Raw genomic sequence first — 22,789 nt, 5'->3', positions numbered from 1 at the left:
TTCTCATCTCAGTTAGATCCAATTCCCTTTGAAAAACTTTCAACAGAATGATATAGCATTATTGGAATGAAGATTTGAAATCATTACTTCACAAAACAAATTACTGTAAAGAAACCTTTTTTTGATGTATCACCAATGTTCTTTTTTAACTTTTAAACCTAACAAAAAATTGAGACAAACCCTTCATCTTGAAATCATTTTTAGGTCAAAATGTAGGTAAGAGATAAACATAGTATTATTTTCTCCAAAAACTTAAGAAAAAGTTAGTTCACTAATGCTATAAGCTAACAGGATATTAGTTCACTAATGCTATAAGCTAACAGGATAAGTCTTTGCTGGAAGAATTTTAACAAAACCTGTTTCAAAGGTTAAAACTACAACCATTCAATGTTGTAACAATACATTTAAATTCCAATAAAAAACTGACAACTGGAGGTGCCTCAATGTCAATACACCTAACTCCATCTGCAACAACACTTAAAGTGGATTAATCCAAGCCCCCTTGTTTCAACAAAGTATTCAGCGATCTTTAGCCTTCAATATTTGAAATGAAGCGTTTCCTTTCATAAGACATAAATGCAAAGGTTTAACAATATTACCAAAACTAGTTCTAGTCAATGAAATGCTCCTTCATCAACAATCAAAATAAAAATTTCATTGCCTTTGATACATATTACTGGACTAGTAGACTGCCTTTTGGAACCTCACACAGACAAACTAGACGACTTGAACCTTGTACAATAACCTGCGCTAGGCAAAATAGCCAAACTCCTTGATAAGAACTTTTGTGCCTGTGGTGGTCATTTTAACAGAACTTGACGTGCTGGTGGCTGAGCTTACAGTAAACTGATGCTCACTGTCCTCCGAAACATGATAAAGCCAGTCAGCTCCCACTGTAAAAAATTTAAAAAGATCTACCTAATATACTTGTAGATGTAAAGTGGTTGATCATAAGCGCCTACTTCAGCGAATAGAGGGATACTATGATCCAAGCTACCAGCTCAGAATTCTGTCTGGCAGACTGGATCACGAAAATGCATGGGTTTCACCATACTGCAGAAGGAACTAAAGTAATTTGATAGAGCAAAGCTTGTGTGGAAGTGACTGATTTTGTAAGCACTGTACACTTTTAAAACCATTACTGATTGGTGAACAAGAACTTCTTGGTAGAACTTGGATTCAAAACAGGGAAGCTCAAGTTAGACTCGCTTATTAAGCTCATTAATGCTTGTTAGAGAATAACTATCAACATCCCCACTACTGTATACTTCGGATTTTCCCATCAAGTAGATAATTTCTTTCCAGGTTTGAAACTAGTTAGCTACTATCTGAACATACCTCTTCATAAGAGGAAAAGAAAGAGAATAAAATTCTTCAAAACATTGACCTAAATCACAATATCTCCTCTGGCACAAGACAGAATTATGATCAAGATTGCCCAACAAAAACTCTGAAAGACTTGCAGGATTGAATAGCATCTTGAAAAAAATCCTTATTACTGCTAAAAGCACTAGTCATAAACACCACAATCTGGCTGGGGTTAAAACGGCAATTACCAAACGTGAAGGACTTCTGACAACACAAAGGATCTGTGATACATCCAGATAAGGTTATTGCCATATACTGTACTAGAGGACAAAGCTTACAGAAAAAAAGAAAATAGGAATTTTTTTGGTTTAGGGTAAATGTTTATACTAAATTAGGCTTAAAGAAAAAAGCATCAAGATAATCAGGGAGGTCCCTAGAAATAATAAGAGTACAACATTGTTCCTTCAATATTAGCTGCTGGTTGAAGCATTAACATGACTCCAAAGCAACTCTACCACATTTCTATTCAAGAATCTTTATTAATTTCCTTTCCTGTTTCCAGCTATCTTAAACCACTTGAAAAAAAATTTGCTATTGTGCCCTAAATCTGTAAGAAAAAATATATATACAGGTAGTCGTCGACTTACAACCGAGATAGGGCCATGGAAACGGGTTGTAACTTGATCTGGACATGGATTTATTATTGTGTCATGATACTGTAATCATCTCGTTCATGTTTTATCAATATTTTCTTACTGTACATCATTATTTAATTTCCTTGGTTAATAGGATATTTATTAAGGCATTTTTGTGTTCTATTTTCCCATTTCGGGAATGTTTTAACAATCGACTATCACCAAATTTTTGGTTCTGTCCACCTTCGGTCGTGATAAGCGGATTTTTTTAACTCATTGTTATTTCTTAACTTATTCAAAACATCTTCCTACTATCAGAGATGAAGCAAATGAAATCAAACACGTAAATTGTGAGATTCTGTCCAAGTTGTTGAGTCAAGTTTACAGTACTAATAACTAATAAACATCCATGAAATACACTATCGTTACTCGATATTTTGATCATGTGAATATTACTAGGTAGCCTATTGAAAGGAAATCACTCAATTTGCCAGCTTTCCTTCTGCGGGAAATACTATGTCACTAGACATATATGAACTCGACAGATATTAAAACTTTTCTTAATGTATGTTTTATTTAAAATGGATACTGTATATTATCAATAAAAGAAAATACTACCTTAACAGGAGAAGTTAGTTAAATTTTATAAAAGAAAACAGATTATTTCTTAGGAAATATTTGTCCTATTAGTGTACTAGTTCCGACAAGATTTGTGACGTCATCACAGTAAAAAAAATGTTCGTAAAGTCGAACACTTGTAAGTTGACGACAACCTGTAGACATCCTAACGAGTTTTATTGTGGTACTATTCATGCAGATAGGGTTTTTTTTTTTCCATGTGACGGGAGATTTTGTAACTACAAAATTAGAGTACTTTCAAATTGCAGTATGGGTGAGAACTAAGGAAATTTATCCATTTGAAAATGTGCACAATAATTCTAGCAAATTAATGGATATTATCAAATGCTTAAACAAACCAACAAAAAATACCATTTAGAAGAAATCTTGTGCTTGCTCTTTATAAAATCCAGTATCTGTAAAGCAATGAGACAAATTAACAGTGCAAATGGAGAACCATCCATACTAAAACAAAACTTCTAATAAGTCAACACTAAAAGAACCTAAACTAAATCAAGACAAATGCATAGCATGGTGAAAACTAAATTAATCACGTAATAAAGTATCAAAGAAATGTGCAAAATTGAAAAGTAGTTCTGGGTAGGGACAAATCAAAATTGTTTCTTTACAAACCTATACTTTTTGCATCTGCTGAAATATCAACACTAAACTTGATAGAAGCAAGATTTCATATTCTTTGATGATTAATTAATATGCATAAGGAACTTTTGGTCTTCCAACTCCTTTTGTGTCTGGATGTAAATCCACAGGTGCCTCTTATCCAGGATTTATTTGGTTACTATTTTATTTCATGCCAATTTGCACTCCATTAGCATTTACCTCGGCTTATTGTTGGAACATTTTAGAAAAGGAGGACATTATGCTTCTCATTCAGGAAACTATAGTCTCTTTTTTTGGTGATAATTTTCAAGAAAAAGAATTTTCTGTTTAGTAACTGGCCAGTTATTGCCATGTGGCTTTAGGTAATATAAATGTTTCACCTTGTGATTGACAATTAATATTTTTCCCTGCTTACAACAGATAGTGTAAAATACTCATCTTAATCATCTTGGCACTGGAAGAATAATAAATTATAATATAAAACACCTCTAACAATATAGAGGAAATCTAATATCCTTAATTACAAGGTCATTAGTGAACTCAGATTTAATATTCAAATAGGCATAAATTTTCATCAAAAGGTTGTTAATTTTACTAGATACCACTATGATTCTGAAGTGGCTTTAGTTCTCAAGCCATCAAAAATAAATGTCAGATACTATAATTATTAATAATTATATTAATTATTTGTTTAGAGCAACCACTAAATTATTTTCCCATCAGCAGTTTCTTCAATAGCCTGGCAATGAATCAATCTTTATCATAAATATGACTAGCATTATTTCAATGAATGGCAAAGCCCAGCATTTGGCCTTTATCTTAAATTAAAAAACTAACTTCTCTATCTTTCCATTACAATATAACGAGCATAAAATAACAAAAAAGAAAAACTTTTGTTTCTGATTGATATACATTCACAAATTGTATACTGTATTATCAGAACTAAAACCATAGTTTAGTTTATGACTAATAATCAAATTAAAAAAAGGTAAAATCTCATATCAATTAATTTTGGCTAAATGCTTCTCAGCTATAAGTACAAAGTTGTACTGAAAGTCTACAATACATCTAATTTCAAATTATCACATGTCTATATTCTACAACCTTTAAAATAACAAAGTAGTTAGCTTGCAGTTTCCATTCACAAACTTATACAATGAAACTACAATACCTGTAGTATGAAAATGAAGTGTAAAAATTACAATTCCAACAGCCAAAGATAGAGTTTTGAAGGAAAAACCTATTTTTGGGAGGTGCTATATGGTCCCAAAATACTTTCCTGGCAAGGCTAAAAATGGGAATCAAATAAGATATAATACTATAAATCAAGGATATATTGTTTTTTTTTTCTGGCCCTAAGGCCAGTGTATCAATGTGCAAGGCATGGACTCAGTGCGCATAAGGGAGGCCTACGTGTTCTAGGTCGATTGAATATGTCACAGCACCTTCAATGCTCAATTCGTTGGCTAAATGAGGTTTCTTGTGGAACATTGCTGAATAGAAATCCATGGTAAAAATCCAATTGAGAGGTTTAGTAAATGCAGACTTTCATATGAAAAAAAAAGGCTGAAGGCTCAACTGTTCTTTCTTCCAAAGAGTGGACCAGATAGGAAGCTAAAAAGTCTGAGCTTATCTGGTGTCCAATTCCTAAGGAAAGCCATCCATCCCTCACACAATGACTTAATATTTGGCGGAGGAGATATATATATATATATATATATATATATATATATATATATATATATATATATATATATATATATCTATATATATATATATATATATATATATATATATATATATATATATATATATATATATATATATATATATATCATATATATATATATATATATACATATATATATATCTATATACATATAATATATATATATATATATATATATATATATATATATATATATATATATATATATATATATATATATATATATATATATATATATATATATATATATAAATCCAGCTAAGATATTCCAACTCCCTACTCTCTCATATAGCTGTGCTGACAGAAGAGGCTATCAATTTGGCCTTAGATAGGGGTACCACCATCACAGCTCTTCTTGAGAAGGCCAACAGGATCTTCAAAACCTTCAATCAATTTCAGAGGAAACTGATAGATTGAGGGTCAGATGTTCTAGTTCATGTTCAAGACATAACTTGCAATTTCTTGAGAATCTGCACTCAAAGCTACACAAAGCAGATTTTTGTGGTTCTCTCTCATCTCAAACAGGTGCACTTGGAGACCAGGGGTAAACTCATGGATCTCTTTTAAATAGCTCTGATCTAAGATCCAGGGGTGTCTGTTATAAAAAGGCATCAGCTAACACACTGAAAGAGCCTGATAGGTGGACTGTGGTGAGGAACAACCCTTTCCCAAAGGAACTTCATAACTGGAAGAATCAATGTAATCAGAGTTCTTGAAAAAGATACTCCTCTTCTGAGAAAACACTGTTCCGTGGTCGTCAAAGAAAATCTATAAGTGAGAGTTCCTTCTTAAGCTGTGTTTTTCAGTGTCAAGAATACTTCCATCAGTTCCAACACACCTATGTATATAAATCTATAATATACATGTAGCACATATACAAACACTATTTAACTAACTAATAAAATTAATTCTTTTGTAGATTTACACCTGATAATGATCATAAGCAATTATAGGCTACACTAAAACCAAAATATCGTCGAAAACCTCATGGTTTGGCTAGACTAACATTCATATTAAACCTAGTTAAAACTCATATTATATGTGATAGAAAATATTCTATAATTAATTACAATAATGTCTGAAAGCTGGAATTCTAATGGCATCAAACGTGATCATGTTTACAATTTAGTATAAAAAAAAACCGAATAACACATTATGCATTAAAACTAACATCTAACTGAAAGAATTAGGTAACAATAAATTCAAAACCTTTTTACTTAACTTACAGGATTATGTAGAATCCCTCAGATTAGGCAAATACAATAACACATGCAAATTGTCTCAATAGGAGGAACAATAGCTGCCAGGTGAGAAAAACACAGCTGGGTAAGCATTTCCTCCAGTGTTAGCACTGGTTCTCATGGGCGACATGTTGCCTGTTAGCAGACAAATTTAGCATAGTAGGTGCTATGACAGGTTCGATAGACCCTAAACCTGTCGCTCTCCCTTATGCACACTAAGTCTGTGCTTAGCATGTTGATACGCTGGTCCTAAGACCGGGAAGACAATATTTCTTTGGTATAGAGTATGATGTCACATCGAATTCCCTACCCTAACTTTAACAGAAAAGTCCTAGGGGACCACAAAGCAGTCTAACCTCAAAAATAACTAAAGCAGATGCACCTAAGTACTTTGCTAAATATATCACTTCACAGCAATATATTGTCATCTTTTTAACTATTTTAAGATGTATGTAAGAAAGGGGAGTCTCCTTTCATAACAAACGGCTTAGTTATCCCATACCTATTTAGTATCTTTAAGTGAAAAACTTGATGTTTATATCAAATTTGTATGACAGGAACACATCAATCCACATAATTAATTTACCAACTATTTTGTATCTCAACCCATAAACATTCTCTAAGCAGTAAGAAAAGGGATAAATAATAATGCATTTGTCCATAATTTCAACAATCACTCAAGCAAAACATTTTAATCAATCAGTATGAGAAGGGAAGCCTCTATCAGAAACTTGATATTCTTTATTGTTTAACATGTATAGTCACAGGGTATCCTGTAACTAAAGGTTGTCAACAGATACCCCTCCAACTTCTTTTAAGGCTATGGTGTATAAACATTTTCAAGATATTGAAACTCCAATCACATTCATTCTTCAGATGCCATTATGCCTACAAAATGAGGGACCTACCATCCTTGTGCAGTTAAATGTACTATATTCTCAGAAAGTATTTGCATTTCAAGGAAGAAAAATTTAAAATACCCCCTAAAATTATAAAACTAAAACCATCTCGACTAGCTGGAATATATTTTCTTTAAATATTCCAAGAATAATTAAAAGTAGATCTATGATGCTGCCAATATCTCTAAGGTAGCAACAAGTGCACAGTTCAGGATACCAATAATTTATATCTACTAACCAAAAAAGCTTACCTCCTGAACACCCTTACCATGTGAAATACTGCATGATAATACAAATGGGTTAAAGGCACAGCTGAAAGTTATGAGAATGTTAAACAGGAGGTGGTGGTGGTGCAGAAGGACTCAAATTTGCTTCAATTGTAAGATGGCGCAAGATTGGATCAGGTAATACATCTAATACTAGCTTGGCAAGTAGTATGTGAACATCAGCAATACAGTGGGCAGGATCCTCAATAAACTGAAAAAAAGAAGGAAAAATAACTTTGTGATCTATGAAATACCTCTAAATGGTTTACAATTTAATATAAAATTTTGAATAACATTGTTACTATACAGAAGTTTTGAGTATTCCATAAATCAAAATGTAAATTTTTCCATAGCCAGGTGAAATGTTCATGTCGAAATTCACTGAGATCAAGTTACAAACCATTAAATATTTTTAAATGCTTCATATCTACAAATAACCAAGGAAAGTGTATAGAATATTGTACTATATTTCACACTTTGTTATAAATCCTATCAATGGTTTTTATACAACAATGACTCTTGGTTTTCAATTAATGTTGTCTGTAAAATTTGCAAACCTTATACTTTTAAAGTTTAGGTCCCTTTGTTGTAGGTTTTTCATTTTACAAAATTAAGAGAATTGTTTAAAAATAATAAAGGAAGTACTTAAAGATGAAAGAGAAATGTTAAAATATTGAGTAAAACGTGAGAGGAGGAAAATCTTGTATACTTTGATATTTTCCCATATGTATTATAAAGTGATTTCGTGTTTGAAATCCTTTTGCTGTGGCTGTGTACAGTTTCTGAAAAGTAAATACTTCATAAATTTCCACAGCACAAAACGTTTGGTCTATTTCAATACAGTATTAGCACGATAACACTCATAAATGGTTAAAAAATATATTTTGAAAGGCAATCTATTATATTTTTTCTCATTGAAAAAAATTATGGCTTTACTGTAATTTATTTTGAGTCAACATTCTCTATGACAAACTAAAGAAACTTTATGGTCTTTGGGACTAGCCAGTAGGTGGTCCCCAAAGAACATTCCTGTAAATGCTAAAACAAGAAATTAAATGCCATATGATAGTCCAAAGAAACATTGACTTCCCTGCCAGTGTATCCAACGTACATGACTCAGACTTACTATGTATAAGGGAGACCCATGGGTTCAGGATCTATTGAGCCCATCACAGAACCTCCAATTCTGAATTCATCTCCTAACTGATGGCATGTCACCCACTGACAGCCATTGCTAATGCTTTTTCCCCTGGCAACCATGTTTTCAAACATTGTTGGTGCAAAAGACATTGTTAAACACTTGAAAAAATTGTCAATATTTCTAGAATTCTACCTCAACTTCTCAGTTAAGTACATTTAATTAGAATTGAATGAACTATTTACTTAAATTTTAGCTCTAAGTGATAAGTGCTAATGCATGCTCTGCAATTACTGTTACTTCAAATATGGGTTCTCAAGCATTTGCAAGAAATGCCTTGATTCCAAAATGAAACAGATGGTCTACAAGTTTCCTCCTCCAAGTTTGATTTTGAAGACCTATATGACTTCACAGGAAAGTTGAGCTTGTGACTCCACTGTGGCTGAACAGGCCATGTTTTTCATTTCTTCAACACTTGAAATTGAAGTCACAGCCTCTTCAGTCAGTACAGTTATATCAAAGAGTAGGGAGTTGGAATATCTTGGCTTCCTCCTTTCTGATCCAGAAGGTTCATGAAAGGATTTTCTCTCCTGTATAAAGAGAAAGTCCCCAGGTTACAATGGTATTCAGTTACGGTGATTCGCTGATATGAATGGGCTCCCGAGAGGTGCTTGAAAAAATCCTTGTAACTCAATTTCGGGTTGTGAGGTTTCGTTCGCTGAAAAGATGAACTACAGTACTTGCCAATGCAGAGTAGTGCACTATGTGTCAAAGTCAGCATTAGTTTGCCCTCTTCGTTTATGATACACATTCGGGATTTCAGAGCTGCTTTTTTATTTTTTTTTATTTTTGATATTTTTGTGCCTTTTTGAATTTTTGCTATGAATTATGCCTAGAAAGTTTAAGGGAGACTTCTAATGGCAGTGAGCAGGCCAACCTCAGGAATAAAGGCAAGGAATTGTTATATGTAATACTCATTGTCTACTATCGTAGTTCTGTATAAGTGTAAGTACACTACAGTATGTGGTATAAGAACAGTATTTCTTTATATAGAGTACAGTAATTTATGAATGGTAATTGATTGTTTTCTCTATTTTCTAAAGAATATCACACATATTAGTATATATGCACATACAGTACTGTATGTTATGTATAAAAATTTGACTTCTGACAAAAATCGAGTACCGACACATAAGAACAGTTCTTGATCGTAACCCGAGGACTTTCTGTATATGGAGGAGACTTTTTGTTTAACAGCATCACATATCTAATGAGCTGTAAGAGGTCTTCTTCCATCAAACAATACCAGTCATTGTAGACGACATGGATGGGATTCCTTAGGGAAAGGACTCCTTGTCTGATAGCCCAGACTTTCCTTTCTTTCTGGTCCACCTCTTTAAAGATAGGAAGATTAGCCCATCAATATTTTTTTTTATATAAATCTGCCTTGACAGACCCAAGAATTCTTTGTTTTCCAAGGTCCATCATGACCAACTCCTTCAGAGAATTAGTCACTCAATACTACTTGATTTTCTAGGAAAATCACTTAAACTCCATATTTCTTTAAAAGATGTGCTTCAGAAGTAGAGATGTGTCAACACCACTTTGGAGGCTGATACCAAGACCGACACTACAATACTTTAGAAATTCTTTCTAATGATTACAATAACAGTATAATATTGATTTGATGACTGACTTCTCAACCTCTTCAGTGTGTGCAATGCAGTGTGAGGAATCATTAGGCCTATTCAGTACACAGTACAGGCCAAGCACTTTGTGGTATCTACTTGACATAAAACAGCGTTTTAATTTTTTTTTTTTTTCAGAAACATGTTAAAATATGGCTATGTTCATGGCAATGACAGCCTGATCATAAATCTAATGCCTTCCCCTATATGATTTTTTTTATTACTGAATATCATAACATTAGTTCAGCCAGATCTCTGAACTAGGAAAAAAAAAGCTGTTCATAAATAAGAGTAAAGTAAGGAATTATTTGCATTTCTGAATTTAGTCTTAGTGTGAGGAGCTAAAATGGTAACTTTGACTGAAAATAAAATATAATAGTTTTCCATTTCAAATGCTCAATCTTGGTGAGTTTCTCCCTAAGTGTTATATTCTTCACATCTCCCTTTGTCTTTTAGTTAATGTTTAGGTACAATTGTCTGCATGAATTCTAGTACACACCAAGGTAGGAGAGAAGTAGAAACTTAGAATGTACACTGAAATTCATATAAGGGTTGTACAAGGAATCACCGGTAATATTAAACTTTTTTATTTAGAAAAGTCCATATTTCAGTTTTTGAAATGGTAATTCTGTATACAGTATATACTAGAGGAATAAGATAATACAGAATTATTCTATAAAAAAAAAAAAAACATTGCAAGACTTTTCAACACCCCTATGCTTCGTCTCCTTCAACCTTGTTGTTAAGCCGTGCAATGTCATAATTGTTGGAAACACATTAATTCTGAACACAAAGAAACCTTTGATGTTCAAGTACCTCAAAGTACCAATATCAGAGTATCGGGAATTTAAGCTCATTTTCTGATTGGCTGATATCAATACCAGATATTCATGGTGGAGGCCAATACCAATACTGGTGTCATGACAGTGGCCGATACCGATGCTCACAAATTAGGCTAATACTACCGATACTATCGGCACATCTCTATTCAGAAGACTATTTATAGTAGTCTTAGCCTAGGGAACAAGAGTGTGTGAACTTGCAGCATTTCAACAAAAGTTTGTGAACGTGAGGCATTTTATTTTTAGGCAAAAATTAAAAGTCCCCCCAGAGGCCGGATCCTCTTCATATCTCCCCTTTACACCTTAGTTTTGGTAATCTCTGTCCGGTGTCAACCCTAAAACTAAATTTTTAGATATCTACATCTTCAGAAGGTAGTGTATTTAAAAAAAAAAAACCTGGACCAACGTCTCTTTCTACAGGAGGCTATCTGTGATTTCACAACCTCTTATCAAAAAGGCTGATTCATTCGCCATCCCTAAAACCATCAATGTGAAAAAAAACTAATTCTTTATTGGCATTTTTGGGACATCCAGAGCTTTAGGGGTTGGTCTGGGCTAAGGGTACTTATAAGAAACTACCTGAGACAAATAGAAGCGGTTGGTTTGATTGTGGTACCTACGAGTGCAATCCGATAGAAGAGTGGGGGTCCTCAGAAGGAGAACAACGAGGGTAATCTAGTTACTTTTCAGCGATTTCCTCTCGAAGGTGAGTGGATTGACTTTTTAATTGCCTCCTTCCACCATATGTAATCATTAATTGGATGATCGCTCATATAAAGGCCTCTTATGAATAGCAGAGGCAAGGGACAGTGACAATGCCCTAGTTAGCACGGCAATGCCATAGAGACTGAGAATATACACAAATTATAAGCACCCAAGTTCCCTCTTAACCCATGGTAGGACCAGGGAAGGACAGACAATGGCTGCTGATGACTCAGCAGGTAGACCTATAGATTCTCTAAAAACAACCCCATCCTTAGCTCACAAGGATGGTGAGGTTGCAGACACAACTATCGAACCTGAGCTAGTATAAGTCCTTGGAAACAACATAGCAGCTAACCTCAAAAAAGGGGTTTGGATGAAAGAAAAATCTATTCTAGGGGCTTCGTGGTCCCCAAAACACTTCTGCTTTCCTAGTCTCCTGAAGAGAAAGGGATATAACCAAGACAAACTGCTAGATTGAAATAATGGTTGCCGGGTAAAAAACAAATGCCAGGATAAGCATTGTCAACAGTTTTAGTAATGGTGTTCAGTGAGTGATGTGTCATCAGTTAATAGACAAATTTTGCATTGGAGGTGCTGCATTGGGTTTAATAGAGACTGAACAAAAGGGTCTCCATTATACACTGAGTCTGTGCTTTACACATTGATACACTGGCCCTAGGGAAGATAAGACAATATTTCTATGGTCGTCGTCGTCGGCGCCCACTCGTGTCCGAGTATTGGGTTCTGTCGTTAGCCATCAGCCTCCTATCTGTGGGGTGGGTGCTTATGCCTGATGTGGCTGTTAAGTCCTAGTCTGTGGTGGAAGAGTCGCGGACAGTGTTCACAAGGGAGGGTAGGTGGTGGGCGGGGCTGTTCTAATCGCTCTCTCCTTCTTCTCCTCCTAGCCTCCTCATTTTGTCTCCTCCTCTCCTCGAAGTCCACGGTGCCATGGTGTACTGTACTCCTCCAGGTTTTCCTGTCCCTGGCTGTTTCTTCCCATGAGGAAGGATCGATGTCAGTTAGAGACAGGGTGCGCTTTAGTTGATCTTTAAAGCGCATTTTCGGGGCTCCTCGTGGTCTGGTGCCCTGGGTCAGTTCTCCGTAGAATATTTTCTTTGGGAGCCTAGATGGATCCATCCTATGCACGTGTCCTATTCAGCGGAGGCGGTGGTGGATGATGGTGGCCTCCATGCTGGTCAGCGAGGCACGTTCTAAGACTTCAATGTTGGTGGTGTGGCTCTCCCAGGGGATTTTCAAGATCTGCCTCAGTTTCATTTGTTGGAAGCGTTCTAGGTTTTTAAGATCGTTTTTATATAGCGTCCATGTTTCACATGCATACAGGAGCGTGGAGAGGACTACTGCCCTGAACACCATTATTTTGGTGGTCATTGTCAGTGCGTGGTTGTTAAATACGCGGCAGTTGAGTCGGCCAAAGGCGGAGTGGGCTGCCCTGATCCTGTTCTCCACGTCCTTTTTGCTTGTGGGAGCTGATGTTAGGATGCTCCCTAGGTAGGAGAACTGGTCCACCTGTTCTAACGGTTGGTCATTCACTGTGGTATTGAAGTTGGGGAGCATCAGTCCTGGTGGATGTTGGACGAGGGTCTTGGTTTTGTCTGAGTTGACTTGCATCCCAAAACGTTCGTAGGCAGAGTTGTATGCATCAGCTAACGACTGCAGGTCCTCTGCCGTCTGACCTGGGGTGGCATTGTCGTCAGCATACTGCAGTTCTCGTACTGCACACAAGGTGGTCTTGGTTCTGGCGCGGAGTCTAGCGAGGTTGAAAGCGCCTCCATCCATGCGGAAACGTAGGTCGACTGAGGGTGTGTCTGGGGGAATCTCGTTGAGCATTGCTGCGGTGTATAGCGAGAAACACGTCGGGGCCAGAACACAGCCCTGCTTCAGGCCGCCGTTGATGGGGAATGGGTCTGAAAGAGAGTTCTGGTGGCAGACTCTCCCAACCATTCCGTCATGGAGGGCACGCACCAGCTTGACAAAATCGGGTGGGCAGCCATATCTTTTGAGGACAGCCCACATGGCAGGTCGAGGTACTTTGTCGAAGGCCTTTTTCAAATCCCAGAAGATGAACATTATGGGCTGTTGTTGTTCGAGGCTCTTCTCTTGTAGTTGTCGCGCACAGAAGATCATGTCTATGGTCCCGCGGGAAGGTCGAAAGCCGCACTGGGACTCTGGCAGGACGTCTTCTGCGAGGATAAGGAGGCGGTCAAGGAGAATCCGAGCGAAAATCTTACTCGCGATACTTAGTAGTGATATTCCCCGGTAGTTGTTACAGTTCTCCCTGTCTCCCTTCTTGAAGATGGTAGTGATGTTTGCATCACGGAAGTCACTGGGGGGGGGTCTTGGTCTCCCATATTTTCAGTATAAGGAGCATCAAACGGTTCCTCAAGCCGGGGCCACCGTGAGTGAGGAGCTCCAACGGGATATTGTCTGGCCCTGGGGCTTTGCCGGGCTTCATGCGCTGCAGGGCCTTGTTGAAGTCATGGATGGAGGGTGGTAGTGCCATCCAGTGACGGACGGGATGCTGCGGGGTCATTCGCAGGAGATCGTCTGGGGTGTCTGCTTGGTCATTGAGGAGGTTCTCAAAGTGAGACCTCCACCTGGCCAGGATGCCCTCGCTGTCGGTGATGGTCGTGGCCCCATCCGCGTCCTTCAGGCTGCCCACTGATGACCGTGTGGGACCGAATATTTCCTTTGTTGCTGCATAGAAGCTGCGCAGGTCACGTTGGTCAGCGAAACTCTGTATTTCTGCAGCTTTTCTTTGCCACCAGGTGTTCTGGGCTTCACGGATACCTCTCTGGCAACCAGCTTCAGCCACCTTGTGAGCACATTTGTTAGCTGCTGTTGGTTGGTTTTCCAAAGTCAGGCGTGCTTGTCGTTTGGTTCCAATGAGAAGAGAGATAGTAGCATCATTCTCATCAAACCAATCCTGCCGTTTCTTGGTGGTGTAGCCTAGTGTTTCCTCCGCGGCACGGGCCATGGCGTTTCTGAGGGTGGTCCAGTGGTGCTCAACAGTGGCCTGACCCACAGGGTCTGCGAGGTATTGTTTGCAGGCCTCCTTGTAGTTCTGTGCCACCTGTGGGTTGCGGAGCTTACTACAATCAAAGCGTTGGTGTGGTACGCTGTCAGGTGCCCTTCTGGGTGGTCGTAGGGTCGTCACGGAGAGTCGGGAGATGAGGAGTCTGTGGTCCGTCCAGCAGTCGTCCGCTCCGGGCATGGATCGGGTGATGCGGACGTCTCCTCGATCTCTGGCTCTGGTCAGGACGTAGTCCAGGGTGTGCCAGTGTTTAGACCGTGGGTGTCTCCATGTGGTCTTTTGTCGCTTTGGTAACTGGAAGATGGTGTTGGTTACCACAAGTTGGTGTTCTGCACACAGACCCAGTAGGAGTTGGCCATTGGCGTTGCAATTTCCAATGCCATGGCGGCCGATAATTCCCTCCCACAGGCGATGGTCTTTGCCTACTCGGGCATTAAAGTCGCCAAGCACAACGAGCTTGTCATTGGCGGGCACTGCCTGGATGGTGCGGTCGAGCTGGGTGTAGAAGGCAGCTTTGTTATCATCGGTTGAGGTCATAGTCGGGGCGTAGACAGAGATCAGGGTGAGATGTCTGTCCCGCGTGATGGGGATGCGGACAGTCATCAGGCGCTCACTGATGGCCTTGGGAGCTAGGTTGTGCTGTTGCACTAGCTGGGGACGGATGGCGAAGCCGACACCGGAAAGGCAAGGCCCTATTTCTATGGTATATCAAGTCGAACTGGATTCCCAGTTCTAGCCTTTACAGAAAAGTCCCTGACCACACAGCACCTACCCAAAAATGGATTTTTCTTTCATCTAAACCCCTTGTCTTATAGGTGCACACATCGTAAGCACACACATATTTTAAACTTTTAAAAGATACTTACACCAGATTCTTATAAATACACTTTTAATGGGACTGAAAATAATACAGCAGGCACAGTACAGTACACCACTTTTGATAACTGTATTACCTACTTAATTTATAGCATCTTAATGTTTACAGTATTAATTCAATTGGTGTGCAAAATAAATAATTAGGGAGTTATCAAATAATAGTACTATATGCTATTTTCACCAAAAATGACATTCAAAGTTGCTGTACCTGTATTGCTTCACTTAAAGGATGAGTAAGCCCAGCATACGTTGCATTAGAAGTGAGAAGACGAAGTTGTTCCAAAGTGCAAGTTCCACTCTCACCATCCGTCTGGGTCCCATCAACATCACTGCATGTAAAAGGGCCAATACAAAAGGGCTTAAAAGCTTAAGGAACAATCTTAATTCTAGTATGCTACAAAAAAAAGACCCAATCTGATGATTTCTGCCGATACATTTGACATGACATTCCTCCCGTCTTTAAATGTCTCATGAGTAAAAACGAAAGGCTTCGGGATACATTAAAAAGTTGACATTTAAAACAACATATCATACCTGTGAGGGTGACATGGGTGTGTTCGAAATTCTCCTCTTCCTGGCATTTGCAAGCTAAGGAATGTGCTAAGGCAACGGCACACAAGGCGTACACCAGGGGAAAGAGGGGACTGTCTCCCTAATCCAATTGCTGCTAAAATTCCAGTTGAACTGCGATCTTCAGCCCAGCAAGTCAAACGGGAAGCAAAGGTGCAACAATGTTGCCATACAGATTCAGTAGACCCTGGCTCTTTGAGGGTCTGAGTGACCAGTTCTAAGATTTCGCTAAACAGCAATATAAGCCCTAATTCCATAGTTACACTGTAAAGAATTTTCCTCATTAGTATTCAAAGCCTAAAATTTATCAAATGGTATTTTATTATATCATTATAAAAGTCTAAGCAAACCCCCAAGTCAACACATTTCACTCTCATATAGGTATGTCTAAGCTTAAGATTCAAATATCAAATAATTTGTACTTTTAAAATATTTTACAGTTGGATGGTTAAAAAATTTAATAATTATGGCAAAATGTCCCCAAGTCTTTTATTTCTACAACTTGACATTAGTTATTAATCTAAATTTTGACATTCATGTAAATTGTGCGCACTGTTATCAGCATTCCATGGATACAGGAATTGGGTCATGTGAGTTATTCTTAAAGCATCCAAGAGTCAAACAAGTGTTACGAATTTGAAGGTACGTGAGTAATTATTAATGGAAATGTCTCCTTGACCAAGTAATCTCATGGGATAAATGCTTTGTTGAATTTCATTGCAGTTCATATAGTTACAGGGTCATTTTGTATGGTAAATGGTAGTTCATCACAATCAAACTGAAAAATATCTTCACTTACTTTGGTACAAGGGATCCCAGTAATTCAACTAGTGATGACAAGAGCAGTAAATTATCTGCACATCTTACGGATTGCTGCCTTTGCCATTTTGAGTATGCAAAAACAACATACAGTTGACCTTCCTGCATTCAGTAAAAATTATATTAATTTGAGTTTATGATAGACTATTTTCTAAGCAAGTCTTTATGAAAATATAATCATTTTATTAGGTAATGTTCACTTTAACAATCACTGTTGATTTGGGAGCTATATGAGCATGGAGAAGAGCTACTTATGTTACCTGAGATGCTAAATTCAACATAGCTGTTGGATTCGTCAATGGAAAGGACATAGATGAAATAACCAGGGGCCAGTGTATTTCTCCTTCCCAACCACACCAGTCTAGTTAATTGAAAATACAAAATAATGAGTAACTATATTATGCTAGTAAATACCAATATTTACTGCATTTTTCAAGAAAAATGTTCAACAAAAATTAAGTTATCTTGATATAAACATTTTGTCATTTAGATGCAGACACACATAAAAAATTATAATTGAATAACCAACACTCACCAGCATACAAAAATAGTGCAGATAACCCTGCTTGCATTATGGCATTTCGATGATTCAAATGGAGAATTATTCGAGAAGCTGTAACAAGAAGAGGAAAGAGAAGGCCTGGTGAAGGGTGTGACTGTGAACTGAACCACTTAACAACAGTTGAACAAGAGAGTTCTTGTAGTGCAGCAGAAGATGCACCACCAGTGACCAGTGATAATACTTCCGTGCTTAAAATAGCACCTTCACTCCATTGCTGTTCTTTTGGTAGAGCTGAAATGATAGAAATTTTAGTTTTAATATTCATGTAATAAATGGGAAAACTTTATTTCCTACAACAAATATTTAAACTAACAATATAACTTTAACCATTTACTACAAATTCAATTAATTTCACAATATTCATGGTAATTCTTTTCCTAATACTTTTTGGTGTTACCTTTTGCAACCCATCATGATTCCCATTTTGAAGCCTATGGGTAATACAAGGTAATACCTCTAAAAATCATATAATAATTATAGGTATGGGGAAATGCACTCGATTTGTTATATCCTTAGATAATGCAGTATACAGGATCTATCATTAACAAAAGTTAAATTCTAATAACTATTTTTACACTTATCAAATGTTCATATTGCTGTTTACTCAAAACTTGATGTTAGCCCCCCCAAACTATTTTTCTCTCTTCAAGAGGTCATGCCTCTTGCCCACCAAGGTGACATGTCATGGTTAATGGCAACGCAATTTAGTCTCAAAATTGCAGATAATACCCCATGTTCTTGACATTAGTCAGAGGGGAGGAGGGTAGGCATGTGTATGAACTTCCGGTGATTATAGAAATAATAAATTTTATCATTAAAATCCCATACATTTCTATGAACCATCTCTGATGTTCATTATGCTGACACACTGATGGAGGAAGATATGAAACAAATGTATATGAAATTTTCAGTCCTGAATAAAAATACTCATTTATATACCCGACTCACCTTAGTGTAGTGCCTCAGTACCAATCCATTACAAATAGGGTTATTCTAACTACAGCATATCTAAAACTAAATTCATCTAATAATAAAAACTAAAAGAAAGCCAACTTTTCTTAAAACACTTCCTCAGCTGCTACTAAGGTTTATAAAGATCAGTAATTTAGATGAGATAACCAGGTTTCCTTAGGCAAATGATTAAAGAATACTGATTTAGTAACTCCTAATCTGCAGCTAAAACCTTTTCAAAAGACAGATTCCTACAAAATTTCAGCGATATAGTGGCACTTCTAATATTGTGCACTAACTTAATAATCTTTCCTCACTGTGAGCCCCTGTGACCACCATTTTTACCAATAAACATAAGCATTTAGACAAATTATTTCTAACCCCACAAAACACATTAGGACCATTACCATTACTACTTGCAGTTTTTGCCAAATGATTTTTAACAGCCTTAACTGTACACATATTATAAATCTAATCACTGACACAGTTTAACTTCTTTTCCAAAGATGACATTTGAAAAAATTGTGGTAAACATTTGCTTACAATCATTCTTATCTCTGAAAGGAGGTAAAAGTAAAAAGATCCTCTCATGTTCTCCAAAACCTACCTTACAAGAAAGAAGTCTTAGCGCACTTATGCATTTAGGTGATGACACATCATCCTACTATTCATCAATGCAAAATAATCACAACTTCAAACTAGTTTATCACCTGATGAATCATGACAAACTAGGGAAAATGTACCAATCTGGATTCAACCAGCCCTGTAACATGGCATCCACTTCATGTCCTAGGGTACCTAAGGTACAAAGAGCTGGTGAACAAAACATCTCTCTTATTGTCCAAAGATGTTACAAAACAAGCCAAACTATTTGTCATCTCAACCAATTTCAAACCTCTAGAAGTACTTCTGGAAAGAGACACCATTGTTAGGAAAAAACTGGTTCTTTCGACTTTACTGAACTGGAAGGATATTTGATTTTCTTGGTATACACTAAAGAGGATGGATGTTCCATCAAATTTGTTTAGTCAACTGCATTCTGGTCAACATACTATATGAAAAGAATTACATTTGAAAAAATAATCATTAAACATGAGATAAAGCTAATCTCTTTTCCTTTTCTATGTAGACGAGTACTATCACTCCCACACAAAGGAAACGAGCCATCGCTTAAATCCCAAGAAACTTTTAATGAGAGGCCTTCCCAAGCAAAATTCCTTTTCATTGCTGTCTTTTCAAGAAATAATTGTACAACCAAAGGAATGGAGCAGGGGAAAAGAGATTGGTAAAGGATACAGAGAGAGGGTGAACTCTCCTTCCCTTTGCCAACCATTCTACCTCACAAAGGACTTATGGCCTAGGCAATTGATAATGATTGTGCTATTATTATTATTATTATTACTTACTAAACTACAACCCTAGTTGGAAAAGCAGTATGCTATAAGCCCAGGGGCTCCAACAGGGAAAATAGCTCAGTGCGGAAAGGAAAAAAGGAAAATAAAATATTCTAAGAAGAGTAACAACAATAAATATCTCCTATATAAACTAGAAAACTTTAACAAAACAAGAGGAAGAGAAATAAGATAGGAGAGTGTGCTCGAGTGTACCCTCAAGCAAGAGAACTCTAACCCTAGACGGTGAAAGGCCATGGTACAGAGGCTATGGCACTACCCAAGACTAGAGAACAGTGGTTTGATTTTGGAGTGTCCTTCTCCTAGAAGAGCTGCTTACCATAGCTAAAGAGTCTCTTCTACCCTTACCAAGAGGAAAGTGGCACTGAACAATTACAGTGCAGTAACCCCTTGGGTGATGAAGAATTGTTTGGTAATCTGTGTTGTCAGGTGTATGAGGATAGAGGAGAATATGTAAAGAATATGCCAGACTATTCAGAGTGTATGTAGGCAAAGGGAAAATGAACCGTAACCAGAGAGAAGGATCCAATGTAGTACTGTCTGGCCAGTCAAAAGACCCCATAACTCTCTAGCGGTAGTATCTCTACAGTACAACACAGGGATCACAATTCAGGGAATAATATTGACGTATATGGAGGACAAGGAATTACCACCGTCGGTTACACAGGTACACGTTAACTTCTTCTTGGGAGAGAAAAACTACCATGAATAGAGACATTACTCAGATTTCATCTTTGATCGGAGGAGTATAAAAAATCCCTCTAAATGAGGGAGAGGGGCAGGTAGCTTACAGTTACCCCTTCACAAAGGTACGCAATACATGGGGTTTCAAAGATTGCATTATCATAGAAACAAAATTCACTTTACCATAGCCTTAAACCTTCGATGTAATTTCTCTCATAAAAAATAAAAAGTAAACACTTATCAAAAATGAAAGTAAGAAAAGGTTCAGTAGTCGAGAGAAGAGTGCAATGGTCAAAGACAAAAGTGGCTATTCTATGATAGGCAGGCGAGTGAGTATTCCGCTCGCATCACCTGTCGTTAATCAACCATGTTAAAGATTTAATAACCCCATTTTAAAGAAGGAAAGGTCTGTATACAAGTATAAAAGAAACATAAAAAACATACTTGCGATGAGCGTTTCTTCCATATGTGAAAGAAGGTTGTGAATGGTTGTCTCAAAAACATGAGGTTTTGCAGATAACAATGCTTTGTGTCTTGCAGTAGCAGAGGTCAGAAGCCTCACCAAAGCACGGACAAGGAAACTTCTTTTGGCTCCTGTATCAGGGTGGAATGATCTTGTGTCAGGAGTATAACCTGCAGCCCTATGTAGTAGCCTGAGAAAAATTGACCAATTATGAATAGATACATAAAAATTGAGTATTTTAAGCAATTAATAAAAATTTTTGAAAGTAATTTGTAGTTTTCCTAGCTTTACAAACATGAGTTCTTTAATATGGGGAAATGTTTTCAGCAGAGCTGGAACAGCTGTTGATATTGATAACCCAGTAGTTAAAAGACAGGTAATGAGCATGAGCTAATCGTCCTGCCCATCCACTTTTCAAAGACTCCCTACTTTTGACCTTTGGCTCAGAACTGTGAGCGGTGGTTGAGGTGGGAAGTTCAACTTTAAAGGACTCAAGACTTTTCTGCTTCTGTTGGTCCAAGGTACGATACCTGTGGGGTAAAAGGAACCAGAGTATCCTTGTTCACAAAAGTAAATTGTCCAGCAGGCTGCTCCAGAAATCTACTCTCTTCCCACAAAAATAAGCGTTCTGACCAAAGGAAAGAACTTGAAAACGTAATTGGGGACTGATGTCGGATCATGCCAGTAGTCACCAGGGAGGGAAGGATCTCCAGCACCAATAAAGACATAGACAGAAGCAGTACCTTGTACTCTTTTAATTTATTTATTTTTTCTACTGTACTGAGGTGGAGCTGATGTGAGCACGAGGCTGAGGCTCCTTTATCATTGGCAAGGGTCCGTCAGCGCAGACGACCTCAAGAGGTCCAATCTTATCAACACGGGATACCTCGGTACCCTATCCAAAAAAAGAGCAGTAGTCCATCAACCGGGTAGAAGGTGAGCACCCCAGCTCTTGCAAAATGTGGCCGACAGGTGGTATACACAGGTCTGCACCTGGCTACTAGAATAAAGAGGAAGAAGTGAAAGAAGAGTTAGAAGAGGAAGGGGAATGAAACGCTTCTTCAACTTTTCTTACCAGCTCACTCTTCAGGCTCAGCAAGCAGGGGAATTGAGCTCCAAGCGACCAAAGACGACGAAGCTCCACCAAAACCGAGTACCCTCTTCTTAACACAGGATATGGCAGCACCCTGTTCAGAGAGGGTAGAAAAGTTCATTGTCAAAGGAAAGTTGAACGAATCCATGCACGCTCTTCCTGCATGGGACCAAGCAATTTTGTCTCACTGACTACAGTGATTATGGGGGGCTATGGCAAGAAGCATGGCATTGGAAGTTCATGCACTAATCCAGGGAGCCATGGGGTATAGATTGGCCCAACCAATCATGCATCAGCCCAAGGATGCAGTATATTGGCATTGGATGATGTACATTATTCAGGGATGCCCTGCATCAGCACCAGGGGGTGGTGGATCGGCCCATCTTCTCTTGTATCAGCCTGGGAGACTGCGCATTAGCCATAGGGGTGCATGCATCACATTCAAGGGCCATGCAACCTACATCTTCTTAGATGGCCATGCATCAATTGGCCATAGTACCTGGTTTCTGCCTCCCCGGAAAGAGAGGTGGTCTCACAATATATTAGAGCTCTCTGGATGTCTTCAAATTTTTCTTCTTCTCAGATGAAGCATCAGAATCGCTAGAAGAGGAGGAGGA

At 37.8% G+C, this 22,789-nt stretch overlaps 1 protein-coding gene across 1 annotated transcript in view; it reads right to left on the bottom strand.

Moving 5' to 3' along the window:
- Positions 1-5,167: 5,167 nt before the first annotated feature.
- LOC137615383 (ectopic P granules protein 5 homolog) overlaps positions 5,168-22,789 on the bottom strand; it is a 115,840-nt gene continuing 98,218 nt past the window's right edge. The window contains exons 36-42 of the mRNA XM_068345201.1: positions 21,061-21,269; positions 17,543-17,800; positions 17,268-17,368; positions 16,988-17,109; positions 16,153-16,452; positions 15,827-15,947; positions 5,168-7,528 (exon numbers count right to left, since the gene is read on the bottom strand). Of these exons, the coding sequence (XP_068201302.1) occupies positions 7,382-7,528; positions 15,827-15,947; positions 16,153-16,452; positions 16,988-17,109; positions 17,268-17,368; positions 17,543-17,800; positions 21,061-21,269 (1,258 nt within the window). The 3' untranslated portion in view covers positions 5,168-7,381. The remainder of the gene's footprint in view (positions 7,529-15,826; positions 15,948-16,152; positions 16,453-16,987; positions 17,110-17,267; positions 17,369-17,542; positions 17,801-21,060; positions 21,270-22,789) is intronic.

This window comes from Palaemon carinicauda, chromosome 21, assembly GCF_036898095.1.
Source record: "Palaemon carinicauda isolate YSFRI2023 chromosome 21, ASM3689809v2, whole genome shotgun sequence".
NCBI classification, from domain to species: Eukaryota; Metazoa; Arthropoda; class Malacostraca; order Decapoda; family Palaemonidae; genus Palaemon; species Palaemon carinicauda.
Note: the sequence above shows the minus strand (reverse complement) of the source record. Positions and strands in the feature narration are given on the sequence as shown.